Source organism: Calonectris borealis, chromosome 28 (genome assembly GCF_964195595.1).
Source record: "Calonectris borealis chromosome 28, bCalBor7.hap1.2, whole genome shotgun sequence".
Lineage (NCBI taxonomy): Eukaryota > Metazoa > Chordata > Aves > Procellariiformes > Procellariidae > Calonectris > Calonectris borealis.
Genome location: NC_134339.1, coordinates 5049118 through 5066813, shown reverse-complemented (window position 1 = coordinate 5066813; position 17696 = coordinate 5049118). Strand labels below are relative to the sequence as shown.

The window sequence follows — 17696 nt, the reverse complement described above, 5'->3', positions numbered from 1 at the left end:
GAACCACTAACAAAGCTTATTTCAGAAATAGTGGAAGTAAGCGAATGCTGGGTTTTGCTGGAAGGAAAGATGAGCTTTTTAAGGTTACTTCTGCACCCCATGCTCAGGAAAGGGGTAATACCTTCAGCTGCCATTGAACCACAAGAACAGCATGGAACACTGGTCCATACGTGCAGAATGTTGTGGGGAAAAAAAGCATCACTAATATTATTACCCTGTGATAATTGTGAAACTCGGGATAACTGTGAAACAAGCTCTTTGCTTTGGGGAGATGGTCACAGGTGGCATTTTACTACTTGTTCGGACACAAAGGTATGAAGGACTTGGAGGAGGCAGTTGAACATAGGATGCAGCTCAGTAACTCACCACAGGCATCACACTCCATGACTGTATTCTTCAGGAACATTATCTCCTTAATCTAGAAGAAAACAAGAATCATCACTTAGCCAAAGGCTGAGTTTTGCTCCCACAAAAACTAATAGCCCCACTGCCGGAAAACAGCATGTCTCTCTGAGACTGCACAGCTACTTACAAATAACTCTTACTCCAAAGTCTATGTTGCAGACTTTCTGGAAGCTGAGGTGGCTGGCTTGTATTCCCTGCTGTAAGCCACTCCCTACTGTAGTGTTTCTACAGGCTAACTTGGTAATACTATTCTATCTACAGCTGAAGAAACAAGTGCCATAAAGAAAGAGGTATCTACTTTATTTGGGTCTTCTGCTCTAGAAGATGCTGAACTAGCAGTCCTAGAGAGCCTCCTTTACCTGCAGTGCAGGTACTGCACAGGTGAAGTCAGGAGGAGGTTCCCCTGTGAGCCATTTCTGCAGATATATGAATAATCTCTAACATTGCTTATGCCATTCTTTGGCCCTAATGCCCTTGCCATGAGGATATTTAGAATCTATTCACAAAAGCTCCTCCCTCCAGACTTCCTCTGATCTCCGCTAGGCTCCTATTCCTTCAAGCTTGCTTCAGTAAAGAGATAATCTGTAGCATCAGCAGTGCAAAGATGCCGTTCCTTTGGTGAAGAAAGGAATATGGGACAGGCACAAGTACGCATGTCAGTCTCAAGCTAACACATATATGACTCTCTAGCATCTTAGATAGCAATCCTAGCAGACTTTTTTCCTGCAAAAGCCTTACTGGTTATCTACAACCAATGCTCAGGACCACTCTTCCATACCCTGTGGACTTAATGTTTCCACCATTAAGTCATTTCACTTTGTACTTTGACAAAAGCTTCCACTCATGTCTCTCTGCCAGCTCCCAGGTATAAGAGCAAGCTTTCATTTTACATTAGATTCTCTCTTCCCTCCAACACAGCCTGGGGTCATGTATTTTGAATAGTTAATGCAGAGGCAGATCTAACCCAAATCCCCAGAACATCTCGCATTAGAAGTGGGTGACAGAGAGCAGAGCAGAGAATTCGGAGCACTGCTAATGAGTATCAGTGGCTCCTTTGTGCCAAGAATCCTTCGGCCTTTGGCTCAGGAGAGTAGATCTGGCCTTTTATTGTTATGCCTTTTGCCATCCTTATTGCCAACATCCCAAGATGCTGAATCAAGGAAAAGTAAGTTTTAGAAAATCTTTCACAGATTAAGAATTATGAACTGCCAACTTGTATATGCAAGTTTGTCTTCTGAGGAAGAGTTTTCTTGAAAGTGCTGTTGAGAAAAAGGCCATGGGTAAAAAAAAAAGTAGGTGGCAAGAGCGAGAGAAAGAACAAATAGAAAACCTGTATGGAGAAGCAGTGCTAAGCTGGAAGGGAACACTGGAAATCATTGCTTGAGGCTGCCAGGAACCATGTCTGACCTGATTCCTAGTAAACACTGGGTATTTATGCAGCAGCCTGAAATGTGAGAGTAACTCAATGCAACAGATGTTTTTGCAGATTAGAGGCCGCCCAGTTTGGACTGGCACAGAGACCTGTCTGCCATTCCAATTATCTGGCAGGCAGAGGCTGCTGCCCTCAGCTCCCAGAGTGGATAAAGGGAGAATGGAACCTTTTTTTGTACTTAAAAGAGAGTTGACCAGACAAACCACCATCTCCTCGTTAAAATGGGAAAAGATCTAAGCACCCAAGAAGTTCCAAATTCCCTAAGAAAAAACTGGAGCCAGAAAGTCTTAGGATTAAAACAACAAGAGGAAAGAGTGAATACAGAGCTTGTTTAGATTGCATATGACTTCCCTTTCCAGGACCCTAATAGATGGCTGAAAGGTCTCTTCCATCTTCCAAGTTTGGAGTCTCTACTGATTTCATGAGCCCACAAAACCAAGGAAAAAGTGACTTGTTTTTCCAGTTAAATATATACCCACTGTGTGTGCATGTCTTTTTTTTTAAGAGTTCATTCTCCATGTATGCTGTTTTTCAGCAGACATGGTTCTAAGCAGCAGAATTTGGAATTCAAATGAATCCACTTTATCTCAGAATTACAGATCTGATTGTGAGACTACCTCTTGATTCTGGTTTGCAGCACAATAATTCTATTGCTCATTTCACTTAACGCAAGAAGCAGCCCCCCCAAATCCAGAACTCAGCACATAAGGAAGAGGATTCAGAGATTTCTCTTGTGCAGCATATAAGGAATTAGGTCCCTTTCTCACCTACCTGCTGTTTCAACAAGTCTCGAACTTCCATTAGCACACGGTTAGTTTCTCTCATCTCTTCCAGCATTTCTGGTCCAACTTCACCTCCTAAAAAAACCAAAGTGGTTGCGAAAAACACAGAAGAGCCATTAGCAGTACAAACCAACTGATATTATTAACTTCAGCTTAATGTTAAAGATACAAACACCTCCACACCAGTCTCTGCCAGTTCCTAACTAGAAGCTTGCTGGAAATAACAGACTTGCACATAGGGTAGAATTTGCTCTGGGCAGGGCAGACAGTGATCGTCAGCCGTGCCTGTCAGGTAGGTAACAGCTACCCCTCAGCAAACAAATTGGCCTGGCAGTCTGGCAGTTGTGGTAGCTGTTAATCTGGCATGGTCTCCGCAGTTCACACATAGGAAGGCTTTGCTGCCAAAAGAAGCAAATTAGTAATTCAGTGCTGTGGAAGCTGCTATGAAGGGCACCACTAAAGTAAGGCTCTTTGCTGAGTCTATCCCAAACGTGCTGCCAAGCACTGAACGTGGAAAATCGGCACATCAGCCATTGCCTCGCCTGTTCTCAAGGTACAGACTTTTTCTTGCTGGAGACGGGTTCTTTTTGGGTAGCGGCAGTTTCAAATTGCCGTGTAGTGGCTTTGGGACACAAAGGATACATCTGCTCATCCATGCAACATTGCAAAATCCTGTTTAAGCTATGCTGAACAGAGGATATAAATCATTTTACAAGGTCATCTAGGGCAGATTAACATGACTTTTCCCTCCCATCTGCTAGATTCTAGACTTGCCTAATCCTTTGAGATATGCTAAAAATCTAGTCTATACTCCAGCTTCGCTCAAGAAGAATGAATGGAAGTAGCTCATTGTTTCTAGAATTATGTAAGCTTTAAGAAAACTTGAGCCATTTAAAAACAATTGGACACAAAGTTCAACTCTGGTATTCTCCTGTCTGCCATGAGAAAGTACAACCTCATTTGTCTATTTTTTTCTAGATTAATCAATCCTCTAACAGAAGTCACACCTTGCCTACAGTGTAAGCAAACCTTTATGAAGAGAGAAATAGCAGTATCTTCCACAAACAGCACTGCGTGTTCAGGGGAAAATTAACTGGAATTGGGGATCTGCCTCCTTAAGCATGAGGAATTTGCCAAAGGCAGGATGTGAGCCCGTGCTACTGACTTAGTACAACAACTTCGGCATTCTCATGTGACAAATGAGCCTGAAAGTCTCATGGGTCTTCCCCTCACAGAACCAAGAGGACTTTATGAATATTTGTAACCTCTCCAATACATTTTGGTTTGGGAACTAAATTGAAAGTACCACAAATGTGTCATTCTAAGACAGAAAGACTGAATTAAAGTGACATTTCTTATTTTGTTGAAACAAGGAGCTTGCACATAATTTCTAACTTCAAACAGAGGTTTTGAATAAGCTCTGCATGAAGGCTTCAGGCAGCTTCCATTATTCCTAAGAAGAATTTTCCATCCCTAGTAGCAAGATGTAATTTAAAATAAAAGTTTGGGGGTTTTTTAATATTCAAACTCACAATAATGATTCAACCACTCAGGAGCGATTTCCAAAGGAAATCTATGCACTTGCAGACATTTCCATTACTATGCATCCTTCTCCGGGGACTCATTCTGTCTCCACAAGCACACACCTGAATCTCTGGTACACAGTCTGAGCCTGCCGGATCCCAGAGATCCTCTTCGACTTGAGCATTCCCCTAACAGGCTGTTCAGAGAAGTGGAACTTTTGTAATGAACTTAGCATGGCTACGTTCCTAGAAATCAGGGCTTCCCTGAGCTCTGTGTGCACAAGCAGAGAGAATATCCAAGGATTCTGCTATAGGACATTCTGTATGATCTGTTTTTTCAACTTAAATCACATGCAAAATACAGATTAATGTAAAGTGTCTCTTGCAGGTCATTACAAAACACAACAAGATTTCCAGTTGTCCTAGAATAGATGCTTTTCGTAAAAAAACTTCACTACTTAGGAGGGGAACTGAGGAAAAATCTAAGACTCAACATTTACACAGTTAAGCTTCAAGTTTCATATGAAACTACAAAATCCCTAAACATTGTTTCTAGGCTTCAGTAGATGCAGTTGAAATGTTACCTTCTTACTCATTCCTTTCTGCAAAACATAATTTTCATAGGAGTCTAGAAGCATATGTGTCCAGAAAATATAGAGATAATTAAAATTACTTACCTGCTCTTCTCTGCTGACATGATGAAAAAGGACAAGAGAGGCAGAGGAGAAAAACAAAGGCTAGAGCTGAAATCATCTTTGAATCTCCAGGCAGTGTGGATGTATGGGCTTCTCTTGCAACGAATTTTTAACCTGCAGGTTTGCCTCTGCTCCCCATTAGTGTCTGTGGTTTGCTATTTATGAAGTTGCATTCCTTCCTCTGAAGTTCTTATTCTCTGATGCTGGACGAGGGGTGGACGTCATTTCTGGCTGCTAGTCCACAGAGAACGTTACAAAAGTAAACAATATGAGAAACTCATCAGGAGAGTAGTTTAATTTTTTTTTAGACCGGCTTGCACCAAAATAGGTCAGAAAATTCCAGAATTAAATGGATTCTTTTTGGATTGGGGTTTTTATTTCGTCTTCATGGACACAGGATAGACAGATGATTCATAGCCCTATCCCTCACAGATTTTCCTTCTAAAACTGCTCACAAGATCACAAAAGCTATGAGACATCTGGACTTCACTAGAGTTTCAGAAAAGGCTCTTTAAACTCCCAAAAGACAGTTTCACCACTCACACTTGGGGTAGAATTATTGAATCATCTTCCAACTCCAAAGAGGAGCTATCACATCCTATTTCAGAGTGGGATTGGGCAAATGTACTAGCCCTTAGAGGCTGATGTTCTTATTACCCCCCACCCAGGCTTGTCTAAAGGAAGGCTGCAGTGCAGAAGTGACAGCATGAAAGGAAGGTAGACTTTGCTGTTTCTTGTCTGTGAAGGAATGAGTCTCCATTCCTTCACAGACAAGAAACAGCATTTTCCATCAGTCAGCCTCAATCCAGCACTTTCCATCAGAAGACACAGAGCGGATTGAGAAATCCATCTAGAGCAGCCAAAGAAAATCTGCTCAAAGAAAATCTTAAAGCTACTACATCAAGGAAATCGCAAGTTAACCTGTGACCAGTAAAAAAAGTCAGAAGACCAGCAAAATTCTTGATCACACATTTTCACTGATTGTGAAATCTTTCAGTATGTTGATCATACAACACCTTTGGGGACACAGACAGGAAAGCCCCAGGAAACAGTAGCTCAGTCTTTAAACTGTTATAGCAGCAGGATCCTTGGATATTTACATAAAGATTTTTTTCTCATTTTGACCTCAGACCTCCCGTGTTCAGGAAAATACTTCCCATCCCTGTGGCTGTGCACAATTCTAAAAGGTAACTAGGTGCAGTCTTGCAGGCACTTGCATGCACTATGCATGTTCACTAAAGCAAGCAAATAAATATTATTTGTTTTATATTACGGGAATGCTGCAGCAGACAGATCTTACATTTTCTTGCATCAAGCAAATTTATACTGACAATAAAGTTAATTTGCATGTGTTACCTAGGTGACATTTGTATGATGCTGCTTGTCTGGTGCACATGCCATCTCATGTTACACACAGCAAGTGACTTTTTGCTGTCAACTCACAGGTGAATCAGCTTTGAGGGCTTGATACTTGTGGTAAGCAAAAGTGGTTTAGCTGGAACTCAGAACAACCGAGTTTCCCAGCTTTTAGCATTTCTGGGTCCTTCTGGACAAATCAAAACTATGGCAACTGATTGTTAAAGATAAACTATACTGTTTTTTCCAGAGATGTTCTGGGAAATATTATTTACAATCTCTATTTTATAACAACAAATGGGGAGTGAATGAAAAATGCCCTTTCACCCCCACAGAGACCATGTCTTTCACCTGAAACAGTGATAGTTGATGTCCGTCCAGCTTATGTTTGAAGATGCTGTTGCCAAGAGGTAAGAGAGGCATTCAGACTTTGCAGACTGCTCTGTCCAGGGCCCTGCTAGATGGCAAGCAAGGAAGCCCATTAGTACCATTAGAGTTTTAAGGGAAAAGCACATTACTTCAACAGAAGCCTGAAAGGTCATTAATAAAGGAAGGTTCTTGCCAACTATTCAGAAAAAATCTGTTTTTTTCAAGTGGGGACAAGTCATAAAACTCCAGAAGGAAAGAGATGTAACTCACATGGAATGAAGAATGGACAAAGGTCACTTGTGAGGTCACCTCGGAAACAATTGACATCAGATTTGCTTTGTATGGAGAAATAGATGTCCATATAGCATGATGAGACAATCAAAATCCTAGTACTACAAAAAAGAAATGAAAAGAGAAAAGGAACTATTCAATACAAGGCAAATAAAATACATATGAGCAGTAATGTTTTCTGCTATCTAAGTAAAGTATTACTTAATGATATCTGGACATAAAACCAAACAAACCCACATTAAAAAAACCCTTAAAGTCAGACACCTAATAAAAAAGTTGCTTGAAAGTCCAATATCCAGCTAACTGGATACTTCTGTATTTCTAAGTTTTCAGGGGCCCAAAAAAATGCAGTTTTTGAGAAGAGATAGTAGGCTGACTAGAAACAACCATTTTTGAGACCACATGAAATTGGCTTGTAAAACAATGTGACCCCCAGCCAGCAAGGAAGCGGTATTTGTATCCAGGAAGAGCTCTAAAAGACTATCAAGAAGAGTCCTGCTTCCTCTGTACAGAGTTCAGCATTTTTCTGAAAATCTTCAGCTGCCCAGAATCACATGCCCTTTTATAAACTGGTGATCACGTTATATGTAAAATTCACTATGTTTTCTAATATGCCTATTGCTTAACATCCAAACTAAATCATCAAAACCATATTATAGAGAAGCTAGATAATTTTCTTTGTTTTTACTATGGACTGAAGAAACGCAAATAATTGACATTAAAAAGAAGAAATTTCCCAAGCTCCTGGAGTCACTGCAAAGGACAAAAGGAAAAGAGTGAACTCTCTTCTGAAGAATACCTTGTATGTACATACTGCAAGTCACCAAAGTATTTAAAACATTCAGGGCTACCAGCAGCGAACCTGAATCTCTTCACAGGAAAGAGAAAAAGGGAACTTTGGTAATGTGGACAATCTGCAAAGTGGACAACCTGTATCACCGTCTCTGTTCTCCTCTGCAAGAGAGTCACTAATAATTAATTTATTAGCGAAGGCTGGAGAGCATACTGAATTGGCTCACAAGGAGCACATGTTACTTGTTAAGTAACTTTGCAGTTAGCTGAGGTGTTACAGCACAAGAGGAAAATGGTGAGTATGTACGTAGAAGATGCAAGTTCTCAAACTCAGTAAAGTCAGGAATGTTCACTGCTGAGAAATGACATTCATTTCCCTCAGCAACAGTTAGTGTAGGACAGCATGGTGACAGAATAGTGCTTATTATTGCTCACTTATTCTAAAAGAAATGAAGCAAAGCATATTAAATCTGCATTACACCAATTTTAAATATTTGAACAACCAAGTCTGCATATTGAGGCAGCGATCAATATGTCTTTACATTCTTCTAGAAACCCAAAGCCATTTCTCTTTAGTCTGCAACAGTTTCTGGGATCGTTTCTATTCATTGACAGTAGCAAAATAACTGTACAAACTGAAATGTAGCTAGTTCCTACAGAGCTTTCTTGAATTGAGCAAGACACGGGGTCTCCATAGGGTGAGGTCATTCCTATCTTTATTTTCCTTGGACTCATTTTATACCTTTCTATATTCAGATCTGAAGGCTAGAAATCCCTGTAAATCACTACTCTAACGCCGCTTAAACACACAGTAGCAGATCAGAAAGTGTTTGGTCATGACTTGGCTATTTCTGGGTGCCTGTGTCTGTTTAAAAAGGACAAATTCAAAAGTAGCTGATGTATCTGAACTTGTTATTATCTGATGGGGAAACATCTTCCAGATTTGTCAGTATCATTTTTTAAGCATTACAGATTTTAAAAAAAAAGTGAGCCGCAGATAGTGTTTACTTGGGCTTCAGTGTAAAAGTCTTTTTGCACTCTGTGCAGTGCCAGGTTAGTTACACCTTTTTCCCTGACTGGAGTTGACATCACAAATGAAACCAGCACACAAACAAACAACGAAAATAAAAGCTCATACTAGTTTAAAGTTTAAATATTTTCCATCTCTCTGTTTTTAACTGATTTTTGCCAAGTGAAGGACAAAAGTCAGAAGGAAAAAGTTATTTTTCAGTCTTGTAAGGTCAAGTTCTAAAAATAAGTGAAAAACACCTACACCCTCTGAAATGGTATGCTAAGTGTTTTGCAATGTTTCTTATATATTTATGGTCATAAGAAACCAAATTATATAAAAGATGACCAGTAAGGATTTCAAAAAACATCTCCTCCATTTCCTCCCAATAGAGGATCAATAGTACCTATGGCACTCTTCACAAAGACTTCTCTACCTGTTCTTAAATGCTTCCAGCGATGGGGACTCCACAACCTCCCCAGGCAGCCTTCCAATGCCTTATATTCCCACTGTTAGAAAATGTTTCCGAGGGATGCTATTTAAGCCCACTGCTTCCTTTCTTATTAACCATGGACTCAGAGAGCAATCAGTCCCTCCGTTGAAGTAGCACTATATATTTGAAAACTTACATCTCAATTCTATTCTTTCGTAAAAGAACCTGGTAATGTATGCAGCTTCCAAGTTTTATACAACCAATATAGAAAAGCGGAGATGAAAAATGATCACAGTCGTTGCAGACTGTCGACAGTCAGTCAGTTCTAAGAGAAATAAAAGTCTTGAAGCCTCAACTAAATCTTAGTCAGTCATGGTTTTTGTTAATTGTCACAATACATAAACTATCTATGACTCAGAAGATACATTATCTATTGTGGTGAACTGCTAGATTACAACTGAAGTTGAACCAACCTGACACATTTATGCAATACTCATTTCTATTTCGCTCATGAGTAGATCAGTAAGAAGCCCAATACATCAGAATTTCACAGCACAGTTTTTTTCAGTTTGTACTTATTTTGAATACTATTGTTTAAAATTTGCGAATTCCAAAGATACACACTGTTAAAAGGACTGGACACTGAAGTTTGATGCCCAGCAGCCAGCAAAATCTTCAGTTTTGTCCTACCTTTCTTCTATGTGCTTCCAGACAAAACAAAAACCTACATTCAAAAGTTTGCAAAACATGGTTTTACAGCTTGATTATGTACAAATACTTACTTCATTCGTTGCTAAAACACAATCTCAACAAAGAGGACTCCTAAATGATCTGTACTTAGAGCTATTTGCAGTTCTGAGGTAACAAAGTGTAGGTATTAACTAAATAATGTAAAGAATAACACCAATGCTTTATGGAAGACAGATTCATTATTTGACATAAACACCTGAAGTGATGCAAACATTAGACAAAAAATCCATCAGTCAATGGGTAAGAACATCCCCGTCCCCTCCCTGTATGCCTCATTCATTGCAAGACGGAATAATCCATTATAGGTTGTGGTTTGTTACATGTTTGAAGAGTTACAGCTTGCTGCAGTCTGGTTTATGTCTCTAACCTTGAATTCCTCAGGAAAGCAAGGCACTGAAGGTCACTGAAGACCTTTTATGAGTACTTTTAGTGTTTTTTTCATTTAATCAATGGCAAACTGCAATGACAGAGAATCAAGCCTGCAAAATATAATAAATGGACATGGCTCCATTGTGCACTATGCTAACTTTATCATTCATTCTTCTTGTTTTCTACCCTACTAATGGAATTTGACGCATGTCAGTAAAGCCATTTACATGAACTTAACAAAAAGTCACACAACCCGCTGTGGCAATAGGCAGAATGACATAATGCTGGGCCACCACCACAGTATCACAGCAATTGGCATATTGTGACAGGGACGTCTCCTGGGAGGAAGCTACTGCCTTACACCACAGAAAGAGGGGCCTTCCTTGAAGTAAGATTAGAGTTCCAGAAGGGACAACTTTCCCACTTATTCCTCCACTTATTATTAGAAATTTGATGACTTCTGTACTTTCTGCATATGAAAGGCTGACTTTCAAGGGAACATCAGTTTTTACCCTGAACATTTTCTTAGAGTTTTAGAATGCTACAAAATACAAACACCACAACGTTAGTGTATAAAAATAGCTGCAAAATGGTTTCTGAAAAAAGGCGCAGAGATGCTTTCCAATGTCTGTGGGAGGAATCTCACAAAAAAGAGACCGATGAGCCAAGAACACATTTAAACTCTTTGTTTTATCCTCAGCTCCTAACCCCCAACCAAAAATAGTAACCAGAACCAGTACGACCTGAGTAGGGGTTTTGCAATATTTTTGCTGTTCAATAGCCAACACAACAAATGCACATTTAATAAGGAGGAGACATTTGTAAGCCATCAAACACATATCAAGAAATTCCCCCCTTTATCGCATTCTCCTTCTTTTTTTTTTAATTTAGTGAATGCTGGAGTAGGGAGAAAAGAAAGGTGCTGGTCTGAAAATTTCTAAGTATGTCATCAGGACAGATTCCCTGCACCAGTGGACCTGACCTAGGACCAGTAAGAGTTGGAAGCAGCTCTGGTCCCACAAGGTTTTTTGTTTCTTGATCTCTCCAATGAGACTCCCAACAAGATAACCAATTTGTAGCAACCATGAGAGCGCTAAATGGCCTGACTTTTTATTGCCACATTACTCTTCTGAGGAAGAAAGAATCCTGTTCTACGGACATGGAACTGAATCACTCAGAAGCTAAGCAGCTTGCTAGGTCACACCATGCAAGTAAATTGAACCTGGAAGCCCAAAGCTCAGGCCAGCACTGTAATAACTAAACCGTCTTCTCCGAAGAAGGGGAATCTTCATTCACAAACATTGGCAGGGAAAGATACTGAAAAAAAAAAGCACATGCACATTCATCTAAAGTAAGTGATACTACATACTGTCTGGGCAGCCTTACCACTACTGTAAGTGGCTGATCTTCTTGGAAGTGACGTATTCTGCCCACATTGGCTGAGAGAATGACAGGCGATGATGTAGGAACTCTAAGAAGCATCAGCAAGAAAAGCTGTACTTTTACAAGAGAAGAAAATATCAAACAACTATAGCCCTGCAACAAATAAAAAGTGTCTAAGTGCTCAGTAAGAACACCACAGTTCAGTTTCATCACAGATGTGAATCTGAACTTCCAATACTCAGAGAGCAGCAGGAAGCATGAATGAGGCTAACCTAGACAGTTCAGGTAGTCTAGGTTACTAGATTACTTGGTTACCAGTAGATCCATCCAGGGAGTCTACTCAGGAATAGCAGGAGACGAGGCCAGTGACAGGACTGGTGACAAAGCCACAATATAGGTCCAAGGTCTATCCAGAGACAGGGCAACAAGATCACCCTGAACATTGTCCTTCATTTAAAATATGGTCCAGAACTTCCCAGTGGCTTGCTGAGTTTTGATAATGTAATTTTTTGTCTCTAGAAAGGTCTCAGCATTGTCAAATGTTCCGCACTCCTGGGTCCCACGCTGATAATCCTACCCCTTCCAAAATGCCTGAGACATTGTGTCAACATAATCCTGTCTGAAGTGAACAAAGACACCTGGAACTAAAACGCTTTTTACAAAACTGAGAGCAGGAGGCCAATCAAAGGGCCCACAAATTTCATATTGGCCCTTACTTAGTTTTGCTTTACCTCTCACTTAAGCCTGCCAAAGACAAACTATGACAAATCAGAAGCCCAAGGGGCTGAAAAGCAGTGTGGCATGTTTAGATGAAGAAGAGCTGTCTCCCATCCTTCCCTTCCTCTCAAGCAGCTCGCTGTAATGAGGCTTACAGATGAGGGTGTAAAATGCTGCCAGAGCTCCTTCTCCCCACCACCACCCTGCTCCAAACTATTCCCCAGCATATGTTGTAATCGTACACCCAGGAGGGTTGTTAAAACCTTACAGGAAACATCTCACATTTTTTCCTTTACTATTCATGCCATTTTCTATTAGGGACAATAAAGACTTCTAACATTGGATTAAGCTCATTTGCAACAATGAGCTACTATTGCTCCAGGAGCCAGCAGGAGCTCAGACTCGTTGAGGGAACTGGGAATAATTAACTGAATTGTACTGGAAAAAAGGAGAAGACTGAAGGCTGTTTTGACCAAGAGAGATGCAAACTGATGCGATGGTTAAGCCATCACGTCTTGCTGGGAATTATTGTTGGGAGTATCATTAATGCTTAGAGTATGCAGTTTTTTTCTGTAAAACTGCTTTGGCTGTGGTCTCTCTTTTTGGTTTTTGCTACTAAAAGACACCTCCCAGAGTCATAACGACAATAACACAGTTTTACTGATTGCTTTCACTCGTTGCTCAGTATGCACTAAGTCACTTCCCAAAACTCTTAGGGATGGCAAACCTTAAAAACAAAAGCTGTTCTAAGCAGACTGGTTTTTCTTTTCCTCTAAATGATGTATATAATCCATCTCTATGGTCAAACCTTCTTATTGTGTAATCCAGGGGTCTTCAGCAAGAGTGTAAACAGGAATAGTCTCATTACAGAAGGGACTGGAAGTGCTCAGTGCTCTGAGATCACACATGTAGGTGGGCAGACAGCACGTACACTTTTTAATAGTCTAGGGACCTCTCTTAGGGAGCACTGACTTGGTTTTGATCATGTACCAAGACTTATTAACCCAAAAGAAACATCTGGCATTGACCCCTTCATAGGCAGAATACTGAACCTGAGGGACCCTGGAAATCTACTCTGATATGTTGCTGGAGCTGTCTACACATGATTAGTTCGGTAGCTATACATAAATGTACATACTGTGTATGAATAATACTATTTCTGTATCATATATACAAGTATTACACAGATAAGTATTTGCTGTCCTCAAATTACTGCCTTCTAGCCACAAGTTGGCATGTGCCATTCGCCTTTTGACACGGAGCTTCAAAAAAAGATCAAGTTTCCATCATTCCTTTCAGCAAGGAAGATCCCAAGGAACTTGACAATCTATTCATACCTAATACCACCAGAACATAGACACCTTTGGGACAGAAAGCACAGCCAAATACATAACAGAGTGCAGAACAGCAGAAAAAAAGGGAAACATTTGGCTTGGGACTCCAGAGAAAACCTTGCTTTTTATAGAGAGAGCCAAGGAATGGTTAGCATCCATTCACGGGAGACAGAACTGTTGCTTTCTATGGTCACATCCCAAAGACCCACAGAGAAAATTTGAACTTCACAGTTTATTCTGCCTCAGAAGTATGAAGTGGTAAGTTACCTTTCCCAACATGCTGGACCAGTAGTTCTAATAACTGTGTTCAGACAGACCACAAAGCTGTCCTTTCTGTGGACATTGCAAGGGAACATCAAGAAATTTTCCATGCCAGAAGTTATATTAAGCAAACCTGTTCAGGTCTCCTGGATACATGAGGCAAAAATCTCTAGCTTTTTAATAAGTGTTGATTCAAGATTAATGATAGTTCTCTTGGCACTTCCTCTCTTACTGACTGCAACAGGGGCTAGTTTTTTTTCTTCCCATTTGCTCTTTTTCACATAACCTCTCCATAGCAATTAGCTCTACTGCTTACACTTAAAAAAAAAAAACACCAAAAACCAGAAGGAAGATATCTAGTGTGATTTAACAGCTGGAAATAAGCAAAACCAGCACCAAGCAATCAGGTCTTTTCAGGACACCAGTGATCAAAAGACCACTGTTGAGGTACTCTGTAAAAGTGTAGTTTGCAGTCAGATGTTTGCAGCAGACATAAACCTTTTCACTGTTGAAAATTACAGCTAACTTGTATGAAGAGGAAGAAAGGATAGATCACACTGTATTAATCCCCCCTCACATCTTCACTGGCTATGGGGATGCTGAAAGCATTAGGTCAGAAGCCCGACCATTGCTTTCTCCGAACTCAACTCTTCAAAATACTGGATGTGACAGAGAAAGGGAGAAAAGAAGTCAATCACTAAATGCAACACTCTTTGTCTCGTCTCAGGAAGAGGCTACACACTTAAGTTCAGTTTTAATATGAGTAGTTTAACACTTGCATGCAGAAATATGACTTCTTCTTACACAAGGGCAATGGGCAAAAAACCCTTTTTGAATTACAATGAAAATTCTTCAAGTGTAGGTGCTTTCTTCGATTGCCATGGAATCAGGGTGACTACGAGATTCATGGAGATCACAAAGAATCGAGGGATATAGGAAGCACCAGCAGATTGTCAAGGCTGTTCTCTAAAGTGGTCTCATTATCCATACGTAAAATGAGAATCTTGAATATGAAAAAAGAAAATGGGTTTATTATTATAGCAGAGCCTTAGTATTCCATAAAAATCATTCTTCCTCTTATGATGGTGGTAGAGCAGAACATTGTCTCAATCTTTTTTGCTTATACCCCACTTCAACTGATTAATAACTTTTGTTAGATTTCAAACAAACAAGAATGAATCTTCTTCCTGGAAACTGTCTTCTATGCCTTCATTAATTGTTCCCAAAATCTTGACCACAAAAGGATGCCAGCTTCTCAAGGATGAGCAGAGAATGACAAAGCCGGTATCTTCTAGACAGACCCCATTATATCACAAGGCAGTATATTCTCCACACTGCTGTCCCCCTTCCAGTGTTTGCCTGAGGTGTTCCATAGGCTTTCTGTCAAAGATAATTACGGCTGTCATAGGAATGAATAGACAAAGATGTTCACAGGGCCCACGCTCTGGGGGTGGGGAAGGACAGGTATCGTCCTCAGAAGCAGGAGCACTTTGCCTCTCTCAAAAGAAAGATCTCGTACAATATGAAGATGAATTTTCAAACAAATAATAGCAGAGAGCCAGGCAGCTGAGCCCTCACTCACGTTTAGTTAGATAACAACGTTAAATACTCAGCTATTCTCATGCAAAAGTATCTCCCCACTCAGGCCTGAAAGCACACAGGTACGACACAAAAATGTTATTCGAGTTGCAGCTTTCGCAAAGCTGAAAGGAATGTCTGTGCTACCTGGTCCAAACTACTAGGAAGTTATTAACAGGTGCGAGTCAAAAGAATCAATTCAAGAGGCCTATTAGCCTTAAAGTAAACAGTTTCATTTGTGAAACTGCTTGTTTCACCATTGTCACAGACTGTGGAAACAAAGAAGCCACTGGCTACTAAATGCATGCTTTTCCTGACGCACATACTGTCAGCTCGTCTTATCATACATTTCTTTTCACGTGCACATTTTATTTTCATAAGCCTTAAGACATTACAGATTACTGGCTTTATCCAAAAATTGTGCTTCTTTGTACATCATTTATAAACTCAGAGGAAAATTCAACATAATCCAGACTATGGGTTGTTTCTTTTTTCACCCCTAGAGAAATGGAAAAATGGCATGTACACAGGCTCACAAGTGGTGGGAAGCTCTCCAGAAAGATGGAGTCTGGAGACTAATCCAAACCTCTTGAGTTTTCAAGAAAATATCAGACCAGAAATCTCACAGGAATGAACTGGCTCTGGAGATTTCTGGCAATTCTTTCTCCTGACCCCACCCAAAGCTGAAAAACAGCCACAAAAGCAAATCTAATCTTTTTCACAATATTTTTCAGTATCACGGTCTGTGTAAAGATTCAGAGTAGGTCCTTGCTTCATCTAAACTGCTCTTCCCATCCAAAGGTTGCAAGGACACATATTTAGCCTAATTGCGATGGTCACAGAATTACTCTAATTTTAATTCCACATGGAAACTAGAAGTTTGATCCTCTGTATTTTTGCAATGCTTCCTTCAATAAAGGCCAATTGCTTTTGGCTAGCACAGCAGTCAGTTTCTTCCATTAACCTTTATTCAAGCCAAAACACTTTGGGTGTAAGCGACATTGAGTTCCTGAGACAATGACGGCCAGAGAAATACCTATCATCAGAGTGGAATCCGAGTGCTCTCCCTAAACTCCAGCTGCCTTGTCTCTTTCTCCTGGACACCTTTTCACTCTTTGAATGCTTTCTGCACAAGCCTTTACACCCTTCAACACTTCTTCCAGGAAAGCGCACACAATTCCAGGAACCCCACGCCTCAGGTGAATAAATAGCAATGACAAAAGCAACTTTCTACTGGCAATGCAGGAGATGATGTTGAAACTTTGAGTCTCTATACACAAATGCAGTAAAGGCTACCGTGAAGGCCAATGTTTCCCAAGGAAATCAAATATCAATGCATGGTTTGGATAGGAGATCTTCTGGAAAGAGTAACGAACATGTCTAACCCTGTATACTCAGCAAAATCTGATCTCACAGCCTGAGATCATTTGCTGGCTTCAAGTCACATCTGGGAGTTACTCCTAATACAGCGGGAAGAGAAGTTGTTTCTAGCGAGATCCAAGTTCCACTTCTAAATCTCCCTATAAAACAGGAGCTTTTGCCATTTAGTACTGCAGGTGCCCCCTCCTTTTTTTTTTTTTTTTTAGATGAGGTTTGTGGTGGCCTCTAGCGGAATATGGAACAAATGGTATAAAAAGGAAAAAAGGAGGAAAGGCACGTGCAGCCTCCTACAAAGCTGACCAGGCCTTCAGCTATTCATAGCTGAATTCACTGGGAATTTGTTTAAAACTATACATACTTGCTAGTCAAGGGCTAATCTCTATACCCTAGCCTGAAAGTGATCCATCAATTCAGACCACCTGCAGCACCATAATGGGTCATCCTATAAAGAAAAAACCTGTAACAAATTTTTAAATTATATTTTTGATGTTTCCTGATGTTCAGCAAGTTGTCAAGTCCACAAGAATAATATCCCCTGTTTTGTTTCAGCCTTTCTGCTTCCTCAGTAGAGGAGGTAGATGCAGGTTATAACTAGATTTGTTCTGAACCGCAAGAGAACAGTTCAAGATCAGTCTGGGATCACAGCAATCATTCAGGCTGTTCCAGTGCTCCAGCTAGACCAAGATTTGGCTTCTGACTTCAAGACACATGGACTGATCATGAGTGAATACACTAGAATTGACTAGAGTTATACTACCTTCCTCCCCTCCATTTCCTAGTAAGCCCTCACCCTCATTGAAAATATTGGGTTATTTATCCTGCCACTCCTCAGGATTA

The 17696-nt window shown here is 40.3% G+C and overlaps 1 protein-coding gene across 3 annotated transcripts in view; it reads right to left on the bottom strand.

The window, feature by feature from the left end:
- Nucleotides 1-17696, bottom strand: part of COMP (cartilage oligomeric matrix protein) — a 37645-nt gene that overhangs the window by 11304 nt on the left and 8645 nt on the right. The window contains exons 5-10 of one of the 3 annotated variants that reach the window (XM_075175606.1): nt 6833-6954; nt 6545-6650; nt 5854-6072; nt 4820-5071; nt 2609-2694; nt 367-418 (exon numbers count right to left, since the gene is read on the bottom strand). In XM_075175606.1, the coding sequence (XP_075031707.1) occupies nt 367-418; nt 2609-2694; nt 4820-4895 (214 nt within the window). In that variant the 5' untranslated portion in view covers nt 4896-5071; nt 5854-6072; nt 6545-6650; nt 6833-6954. Of the gene's footprint in view, nt 1-366; nt 419-2608; nt 2695-4151; nt 4635-4819; nt 5072-5853; nt 6073-6544; nt 6651-6832; nt 6955-17696 lie in introns of those variants that run through there. The other 2 variants (XM_075175605.1, XM_075175607.1) reach the window with 2 other exon arrangements.